We start from the raw sequence: 20,386 nt of genomic DNA on the forward strand, positions 1-20,386 counted from the left end.
CAGCTCATTCACAGTGGTCTATAAATAGTAAAACTGTCTGGTACCTAGAAAAGCACAAACAATAAATCGGAGTCATGATCCTACTTCAGTAACTCCACACCCCCCTTTTCATCCGCTCTGCCTCTTAGCATTGAAAGGACCGAAGGGCATTTTTCCACTTTACATCTTAAAATGTCTTATTGAGGTGGTCTTCTGTTTTTTAAGATGTAAGAAATAAGAAAATTAGAAAGGCTTAAGATCTGATGCGTAACTGGTTTATAATGAAGCCATATCCGTATAACATCAACCCTAGGAAGAACATAAGGCAAAGCTTGGTTGACACTAAGCCATCGTGGCTTATTTAGGAGACTCTGCACCCCTGCTGACAAGGATCAACATGAGGGACCAACATTAATTCAAGAATGAACTGGAGGTCATGGATTCCATTACAGGCGCTTCACCTCTTTTCTCTCCATCTGATCTTTGCAGAGTCCTTCTGTATGCGCAGCCCAGAGGCCTTCTTGGGCCTTGCTCCTTTTTATTGGAAAAAATGAGGTGCCAGAAACAGATCCCTTAATCTTCTTTGGCTAATAGAACCTGCCAAACCAGGGAAATGGCTCGACTCTGCAACAGCCGCACAGTAAAAATATAATAACAACAGAATCAATAACCGTGCCAGGTGTTTCAAGGGCAAGGAGGAAAGTCACCTTTACAGGGTGCTAGAGGGGAAAAAATAGCCCCCGCTGAGGCTTTGGGAGTCATTTTAAGTGTTCTGCAGCATCTTTGTCAGAAGAGAGGATGTCTTAGTACATCCGAGGAATTTGTTCTCCTGGAAAAAAGGTGAGAAAATGGTTTAACTTCCGCAGTAGCAAAACAAAAACCTGATGCAACCTGAATGCAGCCCTCATCAAAGTGGGTTTCTCTGTTTGTGTTGGACTTTCACTTCTCTCTTTTCAAACTTTGATGGCTGGAGGATGATGTCCAATTAGATATTTTGAGGGCATATATAAAAAAAAGAGAGAAATTTGAGGAAACCAGAAAGACGAATGCAAGCAAGACAGCAAGCTGTAGAAATTCAAGAGACAAATGCTTTCTTTGTTAATACTTTTTTTATCCTATGCAAAGAAAATCCATCGTGGCATCCCATTTTATACTGTGTGTGTATATATATATATATATGTATATATAAAAGTAGATAACATGAAACTAAGTATGTGAAAGAAGCTGATGAAAAAAGACGGTTTCTCATCCTGCCACCCGTTTCTATCTCCGCTTCTATACTGGTGACACTTTCTTTTTATCTTTGCTGCCACTGTCCACTCTTTCCTGGGCGGAATTCCACCTGGCTTTTTCCTTCTCCTGATTCTCCAAGACCATGGCTCGCAGGTTTTTATGGTCTAGCGGTTCTGCTGTTGGGAAAGGAACGAGAAGTTCAGCGGGGTTAGTTTGGAGAAGAGGCGTTTTCTTTCTTTTTTAAAATCACAGTTTCAGTGAACCACCATGTTTACGCAGCATGAACACAACACCTGCTTGTGTTCTCCCCACCCTGAGGCTCTTTTACTGATTAACTTGGTTTTTCTTACTTTTCTTGAAAATGTCTTTGGGAAAACTCAGGGAAACCAAGAAAAAGCTTGGCGGAAAACAACTTCCTGAGACGTTGATCAAAGAGAATTCTCTCTGCCCTTCTAAAAACTTCCAAGCCAGTCTTGAATAGCCAGATCCTCATTCGTGCTGGCTCCAAATTTTGCACAGCCCTCTCTTCTTCCTGCAATTACTTACTAGGCTCGCCCAGGTCTGCAAAGGGATCCACGCTGAGAGAAGGCGGAGCCACTTTAATGGTGTCGATTTTGTTCAGAAGAGCACTCCCGCCCAAAAAGGGATTTAGCAATGGGACGGTGTCCAGCTCCCCTTCGACTTCCTTGTAGCGCAAGAAGGATTCGATCAGCAAAAGGTCGTTGCTTTTCTTTTCGATAATGCCTGCGGAGGGAGAAGCAAAGGCACCCTGAGGGTGAGTGGGGGATGTGCTTCACATCTCACGCAATGCACAAAGAAAACTGGCAGACAAAGGGGCCGTCCTGATTTGGTAGGTGTGACTGTTAGTTCTGGAGGGTTTTTTTCTTAGATCAGGTTTTCCCAATAAACTCCGTTTAATACCGATAAAGTTGGATTAAAAAGGGAATTTCTCATTAAAACCTTACGTACAAAGACTACATAAGCTATAAGACAGTGTTTCCCAACCTTGGGAACTTTAAGAAGTGGACTTCAACTCCCAGAATTCCCCAGCCAGCGTAGAAGTTGAGATCCACACATCTTGTAGTTCTCAGGGCTGGGAAACACTCTAATAAGAGGAGAGAAATCCCAGATGGAAGGACTAAGACAAATGAGGGAATGTTGGTATGCTTTACCTGACCGAAGACAGCCTCTTATGGAAGGTCTCCATTGGTCAGTTTGTATTATTTCCTCTCCTAGCTTGTCACACCTACACACAGGAAGCCTCTAGGAAACCTCTCTAGGAAAAAGGCGATTCACTCACTGAAATACTGCATCAGATTCTGATCCGTGATCTCCCCAGTTTCTCCCAGATGCTGCGTGATCGTGGTGGCATCGCAGCCGATCTGCTTGAACAGGAAAGCCACTGCGGATTTCAGCTGGTCCAAGATTTTGCTGCTCTCTTTCAGATTGTAAGCATAGAGATTGGCATTTTCGGTGGTCTTCTGCAGCTTTTCCTGTGGGCAGAAAAAGAGGCTGGTGGGGCTAGAGAGACGGTGAAAGTAGAAGTATTACCAAGCCCCCCCATCTCACCCCCCCACAAACACATCAGTTCCACTACATACCTCCATGCCTTTCAGACTGCCATAAATTATATTTTCAGCTGCCTTCTGCTGGGATTTCAGATTGCTGATTTCGTTCTACAAAGTTCAGAAATTCAGAAACACATCATTTTGGCCTTCAGGCCGCTTATGACTTTGCTAGGTGTATTTCCAAAAAGGGCCAAGTTCAGAGGATTAATTTATTTAACTTGGAAGGCTGTTTGACTCTCAAATGACCCTGGCCAGTTTTATATAATGAGAGAGGGTTAAAAAAAAAAGTGAAAGGAGAACAGGATAAGTGTGCTCAGATAAAATCACAGAAGGAAGGAAGGAAGGAAGGAAGGAAGGAAGGAAGGAAGGAAGGAAGGAAGGAAGGAAGGAAGGAAAAAGAGAAAAGAGAAAAGGAAGGGAAAGGAAAAGTAAAAAAAAAAAAACACCTCCCGGGGGCTCAACAAACTTCCTAACCCTCCAACACTTGTAATCAGAGAGTGGAATTCTGATTTGTAGAAAAGCTTCAGAGAATTAACCCAGGTGGATTTTGCTGCAGTCTCTCCCCAAGCTGCATGGAGGCAGGAGTCACCCAGGTTTGCCTATGAAAAAGGCTTCGCTTTTTAAAAGGGGCCCTTCATACTTATTGGAAGAAGAATCGCTGAGGTGCAAAAGCTCAAGACTCTGACTATGGAGATTCTCAGTCACCCAGGTCACGGATGTCCCAAAGGTGCTTTTTTTCAAGAGGCAACTGGACTTTCTGGTTTTTTCTTTTGAAGACGTTTCGCTTCCCATCCAAGTTGGAGCTGAAGAAATTTCTTGCATGGGAAGCGAAACATCTTCAAAAAAAACCCCAGAGAGTCCAGCTGCCTCTTGAAAAAGCACCTTTGGGACTCAAGACCCCTCCAAGTGCCAAGGAAGTTGCCCAGAGGCGCTTCTGAAAGGAGAGGTGGGAGGAGGAGAAGGAGCCCACCTGGACTTCTTCAATCCTCTTCTGCAGCCTTTCCATGTCATTGTTCAGTTCGGTGACGTAGCTGAAGTAGGCAAAGTTCTTCCCTTCCTTCTCCAGGTAGTCCTCCACCAGCTGCCCAATGTCCCCGTTTTCCGTCAGCTTCATCAGTCGCATGTAGGCCACCTCGTAGCTCTCGAAGCTCTCCCCTTTGGACTTGGCCCGCTTCTTGGCCTTTAGTGCTGAGAGAAAGTTGGGCTGGCTCTTTAGAATACGGAGCCAGTCGAGTTGATTCCCCTATCAAAAAACTGACCACCTAGCCAAAAGAATGCTCACTGGACATACACACCCATGTCCAATTAAATAAGGAAGTTTTGCTGTGTCTGCCGTACGGATTAATAGGTTTCGCATCCATTTTTTTTAGAGAATCCTCTGCATAGGTGTGGATAGCATGATTGCTCAAAAGTTCATCACTTGCAATACCAGGCAGCACACGCTAACTTTCGTGTGTGTGTGTGTGTGTGCTTTTGAGTCATTGTTGATTACTGGCAACTGGCTGGAAAAGTCCCTGAGTTTTCTTGGCAAGATTTTCAGAAGTGGTTTGCCCCTGTTTTCTTCTTCCCAGGCCTGAGAGAGAGGGAGGGACTCGCCCAAAGTCACCCAGCTGGCTTAGTTTGTTTAAATTTGTTTAAATTTCTATACCGCCCTTCTCCAATGTAGGACAATGTAGTGCCTGGTAGGACTAGAACTCCTGATCTCCTGGTTTCTAGCCTGGTGCTTTAACTACACCACCAAACAGGCTCTCAGGAATGGAGAATATTGAATTGCTGTGTTTTTCAATCCTAGTTTGGGAAGATCCAATGTATCTGGGGGACATCAGATGAGGGACCTTTTCTTCTTGCCTCAAATAGCATTCCCACCCACCCCCCTGACATTGGCATGAACCGAGTGGCAAAATGGTACCTTCATCCTTTTTGGCCTGTTCCTCAATTTCAGAGCGGTCCACCAGTTTGATGAGCATGAATGCCTTCAGCTTGGTTTCGTGGTTATAGATTCGCTCCAGCTCCCGAAACTCTATGTTGAACTGGGCAATATCCTTGGACCGCCGTTCGTTCATGGCAGAGATTCTTGCCAGGGCTTCAACCCTAATAAGAAACAGAAAAGCAGAGAGGATAGATAGATAGATAGATAGATAGATAGATAGATAGATAGATAGATAGATAGATAGATGGGCGGGCAGACAGACAGACAGACAGACAGACAGACACCAATTAAGGAACAAACCAGGTGGCAGGGTTCTAGAGAAGGGCATTCTATTGCTTTGGGTTGCAGTTTATAAATGTCCTTTTTAAAAGCTGCTCTACATGATTAATACTCTGCAAGTTTTGAAAAGTAAAGGATGCAAGGAGACCTGTTTGCTTATTCCTTGAAATAGAATCCGTTTTGTATCGGCAGAGAGAATTTGGGTTGGGGCAAAGAAGACATTGGAATAAGAGATTGCCCTGCCTGCCTTCGGTCATCCAACAATTAGCATTTTCCATTTTGTTGCAGAGAAGCATGTATCCCATCTTTTAAAAAAAAACACCTTTGTTTACAGAGAGATCCTCCATTAGAAGGGCAATCTCAAATTCGCCCAACAGTCAAAGTTGCAGTCCTGAAACTGAGCAGAGGGTTGCACCCTTGGTCCTCCTCCTCCTCCTCACCTCTGCTCGTAGGCTTGTGTTGACTGCTCAATGGATGCATTCATGGTCCTCTTTTGCTGCTCAAACTTCTTGTGAAGCCGTGAGTAGATGCCTTCAAAAATCGCCTTCTGGCACTGCAGGGTTTCTATTTCTTCACGGAGCATGGCATTTCTGGTCAAGATAGTGTCAAAATGTACCGTAGCCTGGAGGTCAAAGGTTAAAATTAGGAAAGGATCCAGGACGTTCTAAGGCAAGAGTTAACAATGTTTCTCAAAGTCACGGAGAAGAGCAGCCAATAATGACGAAAGTTAGAAGAAGGTGGAATTTGCAGAAGGCATCGTTCCTTTCTTTCTGCAACCCTCCATGTCTTTATTCCTTACTGACACCCCCAAATTCATGAAGTAGAAGGGATTTACAAAGGGGAGGAGGAGGTTTCAACATCTGAAAGACAAACTGATGCTGAAGTTAGACAAAATTAGGCCACAGTTCCCTGTGGTTAGCAGAGTCCAGATTCCAGTCCTAAATGTATTTTTAGGCACTCAAAAGGGAAAGTTCAAAAGAAGCCATGTTATTTTATGTTCACCATCATCTGTTATACCTGATGGTTCTAAATTTGGGGATTTTCTGCCCCCTCAAGTTTATTTTTAAGGGCTGCCATTGTGGTTCTTATTCCAACTGTTCCCCTCAAGGTGGAGACAGAGGCTAATTTCTCCACCAACAGGAAGATTAGCAAGTCTGCAAACTGTGACTTACATGATTGAGCCGGTTGTCCAGTTTGTGAATTTGCTTCTGAAGCCACTTCCCATCATACTCCTGCCTCAGCTTCATCATCAGAACTTTTTGGGTTTTAATCTTTTTTTCCACCTCTTCTATCTAAAAGCAGAGGGAGAAACATCTCAAAACTCCTCTACTCATCCAAAGAAGACGGTTGGAGGGAAACAACGAATAACTGCAGTGCATTTGCTCATATAATCTCTAAAAATCTGATGCTTAGTTGTGTACAGGTAGTCCTTGACTTACAACCGTTTAGTGACCGTTCGAAGTTACAAGGGCACTGAAAAAAGTGATAGGTGACAGTTTTTCACACATACAGTACGTCTGTAGCCGGATCCCCATGGTCACGTGGTCAAACTTCAAATGCTTGACTCATATTTATGAAGGTTGCCGTATCCTGGGGTTATGTGATCCGCTTTTGTGACCTCCTGATAAGCAAAGTCAGTGGGAAAGCCAGATTCACTTCACAACATTATTAATTTAACAACTCCGGTGATCCACTTAACAATGTTGGCAAGAAAGGTTGCAAAATGGTGCAAAACTCACTTAACAAACATCTCTCTTAACAACAGAAATTTGGGGGCTCAATTGTGGTCATAAGACAAGGATTGCCTGTATAAGAAGCAATTCCTGCTCCAAGCAACAAAAACAGAGCAAAGGAAATTGAGATTCAGAGAGCATCAAGAGAGGACAACAGAACAGAATTTCCCCAAATGCTTTTTTTCCCCCTTTGCTTAAGACTCTACAGCTGGCAATCCTGGAGTTTATGGCCTCTTGGCTTTCGAACTGGAGACGGTGTTTGCACAAGGATTAGGGCATGCTAAATTAGTTTTGATTCGCAGGGAAAATGTACCAAGGAATCAAAAGCAGAAGGCACATGTTTGGGGAGATAGGAGGAGAGCTGCGAATCTCACGTTCGCTCGCTTGCTTGCAGGCTGTCTATCGTGCTTCACAACCCCCGCTTTGTAAGTGGCACATTCTCCCAAAGCACCTTGTCATCAAGTTCTGCAATCAAATTTTTGGTGGCTCTGATGAGAGCATCGTATTCGTCTTTGGTCTGCAGAAGGAATCTGAGCTCCATGAAGTTCCGGTCATCTATGAAAAGGTGGTGGGGTGATTTGGTGAGAGTCAGCAGCAAATTAATCGCATCGTGTTCTTGTTTCAAGGCATGGATGTGTTTTCTGTAAAGGAAAAAGAAGGCCTGTATCCAAAGGTGCTCAAACATTCCAAACAAGGCTGGTAAGGTGTGAAACCCTAAACCACCGATTATAAGCTAGAGGGGCTTGAATTGGGTATGTCTCGTTTAATGAAAAGAAGGACTAGGGGGTGACAGGATAGCAGTGTTTCAGTATCTCAGGGGCTGCCACCAAGAAGAGGGGATCAACCTATTCTCCAAAGCACCTGAAGGCAGGACAAGAAGCAATGGGTGGAAACTAATAAAGGAGAGAAGCAACCTGGAACTAAGAAAAAATTTCCTGACAGTGAGGACAACTAACCAGTGGAATAGCTTGCCTTCAAAAGTTGTAGGTGCTCCATCACTGGAGGGTTTTAAAGAAAAAGTTGGACACCCATTTATCTGAAATGGTATAAGATTTCCTGCTTGAGCAGGGGGCTGGACTAGAAGACCTCCAAGGTCCCTTCCAACTCTGTTATTCTGTTTATGCCCTAAAGCACAGGTCATGATTAGCCCAAGGAGTCAACTGACCAATGTGCAAAGATGACTTAGACAGATTTAAACAGGAGCAGGTACTTTTCTCAGCCAGCAGAACATGTTATTGGCTGGCATATATCAATGTGAGCCATGCACATACATGCCCAGCCACACACACACACACTATGGCAGCTTCTGGTTCATCTCGTTCAGACTTACTCCTGATGGAACAATTGTTGCTGTGTTTTGAAACCAAGGGACTTGCGGCTCTCCACCATCATCCGAAACTGTTTCTGCAGTTTCCTTAGTTCGACTTCTGCCATCATCTCCTTTTCCTTCTCGGTATAGTCAGAGTTTTCACTCCTGGAATGAGATACTCTCCGGCGCTGCAGGGGAGATATTTTTAAAAGAAAAAGGTGTTTGTCTTTTAACTGGGCTTATGTTTCTTTTGGGATTACAATTTCCCTTTTCCCCAGGGAAGCTGTTTCCCTTCATTCAGTGTGAAATAAAGCAAAGTTATTCCATCGGAACCAACTATTAATTTCCCCAAACCTACACAAAGGAGGGGCGCATTGTTCTACTGTCATGACTAACCTAGCAGAAGAATCATTGTGCTACCATAACTTGCAGGGGAGGGGGAGAGCAGTTGCGGTTTGCAATACTTGACCAAATGGGATATTCAGCTCATCAGCCAAATCAAATACAAAAACAGGAGACATGATTCAGACTGTGCAAAGGCCGGCCCTTTTCTGCAATTCAAACAAGTTCTGCTAACCACAAATACAGCAATGGAACACGTTAAGCAAGGCTGCCTCCTTTACCTAAAGGCCTGCTCAGACTGCCTGGCTTTTGCCAATATGCTCTTGACTGGGGCAGACGGACAGACAAAAGTGTTGCTCAACCTTGTGAACTTTAAGATGGGTTGACTTCAACTCACAGAACTGGCTGGGGAATTCTGGGAGTTGAAGTCCACCCATCTTAAAGTTCACAAGGTTGAGAAACACTGAGATAGAAGATGATAGATTGGATGGATGGATGGATGGAGATATATATATATATATATAGAGAGAGAGAGAAACAGAAGGTATTCCTAAACTAAATCGAATCCAGTCTAGCTTTCATAGGGGGTGGGGGGGAGCGCTCTCTAAAATGAAACCAGCAGCCAATAGCATTTCAAGACTGCACAATAAGGCAGCTTTCTCCCACACGGTGCCCTTCACATGCGTGGGATGATAACTCCATCAAGCCTTTTCTTGCACTGCCTGGAACGATGGGACTTAAATGCACCTCTTGAAGGCAGCAGGTTGTCAAAGGCTGCAAGGAGATGGGCCCCTTGGCTCAGCCGTCTAAAATGAGAACCAGGAAGTGGGTGGTGGCAGCAGGCAGTCAGGCTCCTGTGCCATGGCTAAGCGACGGCAGACAAGGTGCAGACTCTACCATTACCCAGGCTTTACGATAACAATTGTGTTTACCAGCGTCTTCATGTTTGCCTGGATTAAGGCTTGGTGCTTCTGTTAAGGAAACCAGGTTAATCCTTCCCAAAACGAAACCTGAAAAAAAGTTAACGAAGAAGTTTTCCTTGGAAAAGTTTCTATCATCCATTTGCAAGCAAGACATCTCCCTGGACCTCTGTTCCACATCTCTTCTCCTCTCTTTTGGTATGGGACAACATGCCCAGATGGTTTCCTCAGCATATTAAAAGAACATTGACATGATGTCATCTGAGCCATGTTCACTTAAAATTAGGGGGTGGAACAGATGGCAAAGCTCCGTCCAAACCCATTCAGGACTGGGGTTTCCATAGAGATAACAAGAGAGCACACTGAAGCACTGTGCACCCTCTGCTCTCATCTCTCTGGAAACCCACACACCAAATGGACCGGATGGAACATTCGGAGAGGTCTGGGAATGATGAAGTTCAGCCAGGATGACGGGATGGCAAAGAAAGATCCAGCCCCAGAGAGAGAAATTGGCAGCTCATTTGAGTCTGCGTCTTCCTGTCTGATCTGGCACGGTTCACACACTTCCCTTAAGACCTTGCCTTAAACTCATCAGGCTCCAGATGAGCTTCTGTTTTTAATTTAAAAATCAAGTATTTTTTGAAACATGACTTTGAAAAAAAATCAGTAGATTGAAACAGATGGGACAAATTTGTGGAACCAGAAAAAGATGGCAGACTTTAGCAAGAGCCACAGCTGAATGGCAAGTGCTCAGTCTAGACTCAGAAGTTCACACATTCATCACCTCTTGTTAGTCCTGAATCGGACTGAAACAAGATGATTCAAGAGATCTGAAGCCTAAATGGATCCTTTCCATTATTTATTTACCTTATTTTATTTATTCATCAAATTTCTATACTGGCCATCTCACCTAAGTGACTCCGGGCAGCTTACAAATAAAAGCCCTGGAAAACGACATAGCTGAAAACAGTATTAAAAACAGAAGTGGAAAGTTCAAAGTTACAGAGGTTTGGAAAGTAGACCCCCATGCCAGTTGGCAGCGTTAGAGCCTGATGCTTTTCCAGAAAGTGGGGAGAGTGGCCCTCTATGTTCCAGGACATGGCTTCCCTGTAAGGTGTAGCAAACTGGCATTGCAAGTGCAGATACCTTTCTGTTCTCCTCCAACTTTCAGAATCGAATGCAAACTGCTTGGGTCGGAGAACCTGCCTTAAACCGCTTCGGGGGGGAAACCGGGGTACTGAAGTCCATTAAAGAGCATCAAAGCAGACAGGGAAGCCATGCGCAAGAAGACAGAAATCGTGACTAAGCCGGAGCTAAGGAATACGCGTGCGCCAAAGTAACCTTCCTAAAACCACCCACAGTGTTTTTCCACTCCCGGGCGCTGCTATCCCGGCGTCTTGGCGACCCCGGATTTCTCCTTTTCCTTCAGAAAGTGGGATCCGAGCAGGGGAACCCCAGCTAAGCCGCAGGTTCTCTCCGGAGCCTCAGGTTTGGCTGAGTGGAACGCGCGGACCGCGGCTGATTCCACGCACAATGCAGGGGCTCTTTATGAGCCGGCCGCGTCCCATTGGCTGCGCCGGGGGCGTTCCAGGGAGACCCGCGCCCGCCCGCCCCTTCTTTCCCCCCCTGGACAGGGGCTTAAGCCGCAGGAATTCCCGGCAGGAACAGCTCCACGAACAAGGGCGATGTTAGAAATGAAGGGTTTGGGGAAAGCCGTGAATAAAGACGAAATTAATTTGGGGGGGGGGGTTCGGCGTGAATGACCCTAACCCCAGCGATTCATGGAAACCTTGAGTTAAGAGATCGCCTGACTAGGTGGCTCAGTGGCTAAGACCCTGAGCTTGTCGATCAGAAGGGTCGGCGGTTCAAATCCCTAGTATAGGTCTCCTGCGTGAGCAGGGGGGTTGGGCTAGATGACCTCCAAGACCCCTTCCAACTCTGTTCCTCTTACTGAAATATGTTTCTCCACCTTTGGCAAGCTTGAAGATGGGTGGATTTCAAATCCCAGCTATGCTGGCTGGGGAATTCTGGGAGTTGAAGTCCACCCATCTTCAATCTTCCAACCGAGACTGAGAAGGCTAATACTCAGGCAAGGCACACAGGTGTTGTTTTCTGTAGCTGTATTTGAGATTGACCACAAACTACGGATGCAGTGAGTTCTCATGGTGCCACGATAGCAAATGAAAGGTGTTTTCCCCAGGCTCAAATTAAAGATTGTTTAAAGATTATTTCTTGGTTGGGCCATTCTGATTATATTTTGCAGATGTTTGGGAATAATTTCTCCTATCTGCCTCCCCCCAGAAGCAGAAGTTAATTTGCTTCTGTTTGCTAAAACAAAAAACAAAAGCAAAAAAAATAAATAAAAAAAACACCCTTCTGAGGCATTCTTCATTGTGTCCAGATTCTATGGGCCCTATTCTCCATTGTCTATCAGCTGCGAAGGAGCAGTCAATGAAACTGCTGGGAAAGGAATTGATGCAGTCCAGCCTCTTTGTCTGGGTCACAGGCAGCACTAGAGAAATATTTGCTTTGACCCACAGAATGACTTCCCTTTTCCCTTTCAGCCCTGCAGGGCTGTTGCTTGAAAATGGGTGCAGCTCGCGTTTGAGTGGGTTTTGGGGTTGCTACTCAACAATATAAGAAATGAGCTGGCTGCCCTGTGACTTGCCTTCCAGAAGTTGTGAAGGCTTCAACACTGGAGGTTTTTAAGAAGAGACTGGACGGCTGATTGTCCTGAATGGCATAGGGCCGTGATGGCAAACCTATGGCACGCGTGCCAAAGGTGGCACACGGAGCCATATCTGTCGGCACACAAGCGTTGCCCTAGCTCAGCTCCACTGTGTATGCACGTGCCGGCCAGCTGATTTTTGGGCCTTCTGGAAGTTGGGAAATGGGCTGTTTCCGGCCTCTAGAGGGCATTGGGGGGGAGGCCTTTTTCGCCCTCCCCAGGCTCCTAGAAAGCCTCTGGAGCCTGGGAAGGATGAAAAACAGGCCAACTGGGCCCACCATGCCATCACGTGCCAAAAGCATGGGGAACGTGGGGGGGGTCATGTGCACATGCGTGGGGCACATTGAATTATGGGTGTGGGCACGTGTGCATGCGACTCCCCCACGACCCCCGCAACTCACCCACTTTTGGCATGCGACAGCAAAAAGGTTAGCCATCACTGGCATAGGGTCTCCTGCTCGAGCAAGGGGTTGGACTAGAAGACCTCCAAGGTCCCTTCCAACTCTGTTATTCCGTTAACACACCATATTGTGGCTTACCGTAGTACAAGATGGGCAGTCAGGGTTTTTTCCCTTTTCAAGGAAGGATCAGCACTCTGGGCAGCTCCCATTTGTCTCTGCTGCCTGAACGCTACAGAAATATTACTTATATTATAGCAATAGTCACATACTTTAGCAAACTACGGTTTACCGCTCCAATGGTTGTCTGTACGTGCACATTGGTTTGCATTCATGCACTGCATCAACCCCACAAGAGAAACCACGTATAACTATGTTATGTGAATCCAGCCATTGAAGCCCACTTTGGATGACTTGCGGTAATGTGAACCAGTGTGTTATGAGTTTTTCAATAAACCACAGGTAGGAAAGCCAAGGTTTTTGCATAATGCATTAAGTTAGCATCTGGGCATTACTTAAGATCAGGTGTTCTTGGGAAGACTGTGGATTTCCTATTTTGGTAAGCAATCTTATTTCCCTGGCTGTTGAGCTCAGCAGACCTCTTCTGCATAAACATGTTTTGGATTGGACTATTAAAAGCTCCGTACTACCTCTTAAATTACAGCCTGCCGCTAACCACAGATTGTGGAATCCTGCCAGGAAAATCAGGTTGAGGCAGGGAGTTCTCAATTCAGGAGGCTGCAGTACCACCACCGGTTGCCTAGCAACCTGGATGCAAATTCCCATCCCGTCAGAAAGCATTTGTCTTTCCAGCAACGACTTGGACATGGGAGCTCAAAGGGGAGGATTGGGGGGGTGGGGGGAGCTAATGAGGTGGCTTTAAAAAGGCAGCTCCTACGCGATCTTCGGGGAGTCTCTTGGAGGCAGGGAATTCACAAGCATTAAGAAAGAAATGCTTTGTTGTTGTTTTTAAAAAAATGAACTAAAAATGGCACAGCACAAAGGGGTTCTATCACAACAGTTGCAGGAGAGCACTGAGTGAAGAACCCTCCGAAGTAAATGTTCTGGTATTCAGTATGGTAGGACTAACTCTCACAAAGTGAACTTTAAAAAAAATATCCTTAATAGTGAAGATGAACGAGACTTTCTGAAACAAGATGGAAACATCTCGTGAGGCTGCCGCTTGCTGTAATAGTTGGATATCTGCCTTCTAACGTAGAAGGAAGGTCTTCCGGTCAACATCCTATGTCCTCAGGTGAGCTGCGGTTGGCCCCGAGAGGTACAGCCGGCAGCCTAGATCAGTGTTTCTCAACCTTGGAAGCTTGAAGATGGGTGGACTTCAACTCCCAGAATCCCCCAGCCAGCGCTGCTGGCTGGGGGATTCTGGGAGTTGAAGTCCACCCATCTTCAAGCTACCAAGGTTGAGAAACACTGGCCTAGATGAATGCACGGTGAACTTGGGGCAGGCAAGGCAGCCTGCCAAATTAATAGATAATTAAATAGTGGGATATGGTATTTTGAGACGGATGACAATTCACTGTGTGATGACTTGAAAAGGACATGATAAAGGTTGCCAATTGTGTGCCTTTGAGTACCAAGGCCCAAAGCAAGAGGGAACCATGCTCTCTTCTAGGATGCCACACTGCACAAACGTTTGCAATAGGCGGTTAGCTATTAAATCTCAGCCTGTTATATAAATCCAACAGCTGTGGTTTGTTAACCATAGTTTGCGATTGAGCACAATGTATACATACCCCTGGCCATTCTGTCTTACTTAACCAAGATGGATAAAATAGTAAGCTGGTTTAGCAAAATGTGTGAATCTAGCAGGACATTGTGGGGGGAAATGAGCCCAGTCAAACGGCTACCTAGTCTGATCCATGGTTCTAAAGACTGAAACAGATTTTGGGAGGATGATATCACCGTGCTTAGAATCCCTCCTAGTTTGGGTCTAAAAATGCAGCTCCTACAAGGTTCCTCTGGGAAAAACATGAGATGGTTGACAATGACTCACACATTACCATTTGAACAGACAAGAGCACCTTTGTGAGAATGTGTCTGGGGCAGTTTCATATTTATGCTTGGCCTATTTCCTTCCATTCAGGGTTCCATTCAGAACAGATGATCTACTCCGATAATGCCTTTCTGGTCTTTGTGTTTCTAACCCCCTGACTGGTTCTTGCTGTTCCATTAATTGAGATTAATGTCTCAATCAGTTTCATAAAAGTGCAAATGTTGCTGGGAGATGAATCTCATGTCCATTGTGGCTCCAGATGTATTTATTTTGTCCTGCAATTAGCTGATTTGTCAAAGCAGCTGCCAAAATGAAAGCTCATCAAGAAGCGTGTTGCTATTGTCAAGACTTGCTTTTGGGAGAGGGGCGAAGTTTTTAAAAAACATTTCACACTTTTGTTGGATATTTTAACTATTTCAGTCTGCCCAACTAGGACTGAATGAATTTTAATTTTTAAAACTACTTGTTGCTTCTTACTTTCCTGAAAAATTTAGCTTGACGGTTGAGAGGTTAAATACCTTTCATTAATTGGGGTTTCCACACAGAGTTTAGTTTTAGTTTTAGTTTTTATTATATTTGTATACCGCCCTTCTCCCGAAGGACTCAGGGCGGTGAACAGCCATGATAAAACAACATACAAGACAAAATTTAAAAAACATATTAAAACAATTCAATCTTTGGCCAAAATTAAAACTTCCAATTAAAACCATTTTAACCTACATCTCTTATTGACCTACATCTCTTATTATTTTTCCTAGGTAGGGGAGCTGCCAGTTGCCATTCCACACATCTTGGGGAATAAAGTAGGAGCAAGCTGGCCTATATTCTTATTGTGCACTTGGGTCTTTGGGGTCTCTTTCATACCAGAAAGCTGCACTGCAAAAAAAGAAAAGTATTTTTTTAAAAAAATGTCTCCCAACAGTATTTTGACTGACTATTTAAAATATGTTTATGTCACATCTTTCTTTCCTGTAAGTGGTCAGGGCTGGTATCTCCTTAGGTGCTTGACAATGCCAGATGCAATTCACAGGCACCCTTCATATTTGAAAAGGGGAAAATTAGGACCGTCACAGACCTTCTTCTCCTTCAGAAGGCCACACTGGGTGGAGAGGAAAGTTGTCAAGCAGATTTAGGAATAGAACTATTATTTTCTGGTTTTAGCACACCCCAAAAGTGTTATATTTAGCTTCCAAGGATTTATGTAACATCTCTGACACATACTTTCAAAATGTACAAGCTGTACAAGCCATACTTCATCTCAAGATTTCATTTGATGGGTTTTATGGCAAGAGAATTCTCTCACAGTCTGGACTCTTCTAACAAGTCATCCTAATCTGTCTGGATTTCCAAAGATCTTCAATATATAATTGAGCCTCATTTTTTAATGCAAGTTGCAGTACCTGAACAATTAAGTGTCAATGATATCGTGGAATCCTGGCTGCAAGAAAGAAGGAATGGTTGCTGAATGTGGAAAATCCAATAATTCTGAGGGATGTGAAATATCAGTTTAGCAGAAGGAAACCCCTTCTGCTAAAAAGAGAGCAAAAGAAACAAAAAGAAGGTCATTTGATTCTGGGAAACTTCAGATAAAAAGCCAGTGTGATAAAAGGCCTTTGAAAAGGTGCTTTGTTGTTAGTTGCGAAGTCGTGTCCGACCCATCGTGACCCCATGGACAACGTTCCTCCAGGCCTTCCTGTCCTCTACCATCCTCTGGAGTTCATTTAAGCACCTGCCTATTGCTTCAGTGACTCCATCCAGTCACCTCATTCTCTGCCATCCCCTTCTTCTTTTGCCCTCAATCTTTCCCAGCATTAGGCTCTTCTCCAGGGAGTCCTTCCTTCTCATTAGGTGGCCAAAGGATTTGAGCGTCATCTTCAGGATCTGGCCTTCTAAAGAGCAGTCAGGGTTGATCTCCTCTAGGACTGATCGGTTGGATTGCCTTGCAGTCCAAGGGACTCGCGGGAGTCTTCTCCAGCACCAGAGTTCAAAGGCCTCCATTCTTTGGCACTCAGCCTTTCTTATGGTCCAACTTTCATAGTCATACATTGCAACTGGGAAAACCATCGCCTGGACTATACACACTTTTGTTGGCAGGCTGATAGAAAAGGTGCTAGGAGGAAAGAAATAAGATGTGCTTGTCACTGGATAATGAAAATACTGTGTAGATATCGAGTTGGGAGAAAATGCAACGTGTGTTTGTACTCTTGTCTTTCTCATTCCCTTGTTTCCGGATATCAAAAAATCCAGATTGGCTGTGCCTTGAGATAATCAGCCTCATCCTGTTAGTAAGCATTTCAAGAAAGCTCTTGGAGAAGATTTTGATTCCAGCAGAATAGATATCAAAATATTCTCCAACCCCAGTTACTCATCCCAACTCATTATGCTTGGCCACACAGAGTTTAATCTTCATTAGATGAGTGCCTTCCCAAGACTTGGCTTGGCAGAAGATCTTGTGCTTTTTCCAATCAACAGGGTGACTAAATCATTAGCCATAAGAGGTACCTCTCTTGAACTGATAGTTCTGGGTGCCTGGTTCTACTTAAATTGGAAGGGAGAGGACAGGAAGGCAGGCCTTGCCTCTATGAAAAGCAGCTACGGATTTTCTCTTCTTCATCAGTTCAAAGAATCTGTTCTTGCATATGCAACGATACCAGCTGACTGCCCAGGTGCTCTGGGTCCATATCCAGCTATCAAGATCAGATCCAGAGGAAGGCTGATCTTAGGTCTTGTAAGGAGTCATGGTTGACTGAGGACTTGAAGCCCTGTGTCCCTTCTGTTGCTGGGCGGGCAGCAGCCTCACAATCGTACTAGATAAACTGCAGATCAGAGGACGGTTTCAGTGAGTAGACAAAGATAAGGAAAACTGTTTGGAGGAGGAGAGCTCAGTTGTGGGCAAAACTGTGTTGCTGTCCTTTTGGAAGAAAAGTCTTTTCTGAGAGTTTTTTTAATCTTTTCTAAATTGTCAAATCAGACATGCCACCTCTGCCCTCCTAAAATTTATTTTCCTTTTACAAATCCTCTATCACAACAATAAAAATGATTATTGCTGGCGCACCCATTTAGATAAGAGTGCCTTCCAAGAGTACAACTGCATCAGGGACCGGGTTGTCCTGCCCTGCCCACATATTTTCTGTAGTCAGAATCAGTTGGGTGTTTCCAGTTTTTCAGTCTATTTCAGCTGCAATGAACATATACTTAGAGATGTTTGAAATAGGACAGCCTTACTGAACCGGGTGTGTTGCATTGTTCTCAGTTAGCCTTAAGTTCTTATTACTTGGTTCCAAATTATTGTGACTGATATTGCTGTATTTGGACGACCGACAGAATCACACACTCCATAAAGGAAAATGGGAAACAGCCAGTTTAGGATTTTCCCTTAGATTAAAAGATCACAAATACATAGCTTGAATGCTGGAATTTAGCTGTCAAAAATCAGATAACGGATTGGTGAAAAGAGCCCGAGGGAGGGGTTCTGTGGGAGAATGAGACAATTCAGCAAGCATCCCATGCAGGGAGAACCATATGTTGCAAGACACGCAGGAGGTTCACAAACCTGTATTTGCCGTATTATGGAAGGCCAGCAGGCGATTAATTTTCAGAGGCAGATTAATAAGCAGGCAGAGAGCATTTGATCCTATCCTTGATTTCCTTCCACCTACAGTCATTCTTAGGGGCCATTTTAATCTGCTTACTTTTATCCTACCTGGGTGACAGAACTGGGCGTAAAGTCTGGGGAAGGGAGGGGGGAGGGCAGAGGTAGAGAGTTGCCTGGGAGAATAAGGAGGCAGAGGAAGATTAAGAAGTAATGTTCTGGAGTAAATTCTGGAGGAGGGCAAACAACTGTTAGGCATTTGTAGAATGCCCATGAAAAACAGAACCTGCTGATCTACATCTGGCTGGCTGACATTCCGCAATCGAACACTTTGAGGCTGTGGTGTCTTGTTTGTGAACTGGAGGATCAGAAGCCACCAGCAGCTCAGCTTCCACTGTGATTAGCTTGATGCATTTATTAATACCAACTATTTGTCACAATGAATTTTGCATTGAAAGGACAGGAGTGGGGAGCTGATTTCCTGCCAAGGACTACATTTTTCTAGGAGCAATCTGTTGGAGCCTGCACATCAGAAGGAGGAAGACAGTGAGATGCCCAGAGTCACATATATGAGATGGGTGGCTAAATAAATAAATGGGGAACAGCGCCCAAATGGGGTACTTTTCTTTTATGATCTTTTCTGACACCCCATTTCTTTTCTGCCTGCCATTTCCTTTCCTCTTTCATATTATTTCTCCATCTGTTTTAGGCTTTAGCTGTTCTCACCCCTGCATGAGTTTAGACTGAACCCACAGGTGACTCACCCCTAAACTGAAACAGCAGGAAGTTTGTAGCTGCTGTTAGACTTGCTGAAGTCAGCTAAAGTGATAAGAAGAATACATGCATATATTTATTGGTTGTATTTCTTTTGATGAATGCAAATGGCTTTGGCACTGTCTTAGAAAACACATTTTAATTGCCGCTACATGTGAAGCTTGAAACTATAATCCCTTATCCGAGTCAGCACAATGTCAGATGAAGTTCAGACAGGCTGCCTAGGGAAATATATGTACCACTGAAGAAGGGAAGTGACAGAGCACTTCCTTAGAAGCGAATGTGGGATGAGTATGAAAAACACACCCTTATAGGCATATTTGTATAGAAGAATTTTCAGGAATACTTTGTTTCACCAGAATTCTTTTTAAAAAATGGTATCTACTTTTTTCCTTTTGGACTAAAATATCCAATAACATTTAATCTTTGTCATCCTTTATGCTTATCACTGAGTAAACTTAAGCATCCATCTTTTATCTGCAGGGAAACTTGGCCAAAGACTGCTAAATTAAACTGATCGGTCAATGTCACTTAAGTGAGATCCTATCTAGGAAAGAAAGACCAAAATCTATTTATCAAAAAAAAAAAAAAAGGTTTAAGAGAGCAACATCTCAAAAAGTTTTCTCCGTTCCTTATCATAAATATAATTGTAATTCTGGAGACTATTTCAAACATTATTCAGAAGGACACTGGGGGTCCACCCATGGACTCCTTTACACCTGTGCTCTTCCAAGCTTTGTACTTGTAAAGGAAATCCTAACTTCTTTGGTGTCTTTTAAGGAGTCATATTATTATCAAGCACTGCACAGTTACATCCCAAAAACAAGAATGCGTTTATCATGATCTGAATGTTAAGATTTATATGACCAAAGTGGGAAAAAAACAATTTGTTTGTTTTATAACTTACATTTTGTTTGCCGTTTCAGTCTCCAGCTCCTTCTAAATCAAGCTTGTCCAATCTGATGTTCCTCAAATACATTGGGACTGCAATTCCCAGAATTCCCATTCGGCGGAAACCAGATTACAAGTAAATCATACGCTGCTTGAAAATTCATTGGTGGCATCTGTTTGGCTGCAGCTGCAGAAGGGAGAGAAAGTGGGTTTAAATGGCCATTTTTCTCCTCTTCTCTTGCTGGTTCTAGTTCCATGTAAGTCAAAACCTGTATGATCTGCTGGTAGAACTATACTCGTTGTTGACAAAAATTAAAAACTACATCAGTTAAAATGGTTTAAATCTATTGAGAAATTGTCATTTTGAACAGCCTAGAATCTTAATGCAATTCTGAATCAATGAACTAAATGCTGACTCCACCAGAAGACGAACCTGAATTATCATTGATTTCCCCAAATGACATTAATAAAAATAAAAATGGACAGGAGTTGGCAGAAATTTAAGGCAAGCAACATGTCTTCTAGGATTTTAAAATCAAGGCTGTTGCTGAAACCAAATCTTTCCCTCAATTATATGACCTCCTGAAGTTATTGTACCTCAACAATTATTTTTTCTTATGATTGCTTTATGACAATAATTTGTGCGGGGGGGGAGGGGGGGAACCAATCTGGAAAACTTCTCAAAAGCATTTTAAA

At 43.9% G+C, this 20,386-nt stretch overlaps 1 protein-coding gene across 5 annotated transcripts; it reads right to left on the bottom strand.

The window, feature by feature from the left end:
* Nucleotides 1–1,069: 1,069 nt before the first annotated feature.
* On the bottom strand, nt 1,070–19,844 carry CCDC63 (coiled-coil domain containing 63). 5 transcript variants are annotated; one of them, XM_087880145.1, is made up of 12 exons: nt 19,707–19,844; nt 9,306–9,383; nt 8,053–8,219; nt 7,174–7,363; nt 6,162–6,281; nt 5,430–5,611; nt 4,690–4,871; nt 3,751–3,968; nt 2,814–2,888; nt 2,513–2,705; nt 1,759–1,956; nt 1,070–1,388 (listed from the first exon to the last, which is right to left on the bottom strand). In XM_087880145.1, the coding sequence occupies exons 2-12, from the start codon at nt 9,315–9,317 to the stop codon at nt 1,255–1,257; spliced, it is 1,671 nt and encodes a 556-aa protein (XP_087736271.1). In that variant the 5' UTR covers nt 9,318–9,383; nt 19,707–19,844; the 3' UTR covers nt 1,070–1,254. The 5 variants fall into 5 exon arrangements, with proteins under 5 accessions (XP_087736271.1, XP_034284720.1, XP_060547919.1 ...); XM_034428829.3 differs by lacking the exon at nt 19,707–19,844 and adding an exon at nt 10,653–10,866; XM_060691936.2 differs by lacking the exon at nt 19,707–19,844 and adding an exon at nt 10,653–10,821 and having other exon boundaries at nt 1,070–1,385.
* Between the last annotated feature and the right edge of the window lie 542 nt (nt 19,845–20,386).

This window comes from Pantherophis guttatus, chromosome 17 (genome assembly GCF_059756535.1).
Source record: "Pantherophis guttatus breed Tessera chromosome 17, ASM5975653v1, whole genome shotgun sequence".
NCBI lineage: Eukaryota > Metazoa > Chordata > Lepidosauria > Squamata > Colubridae > Pantherophis > Pantherophis guttatus.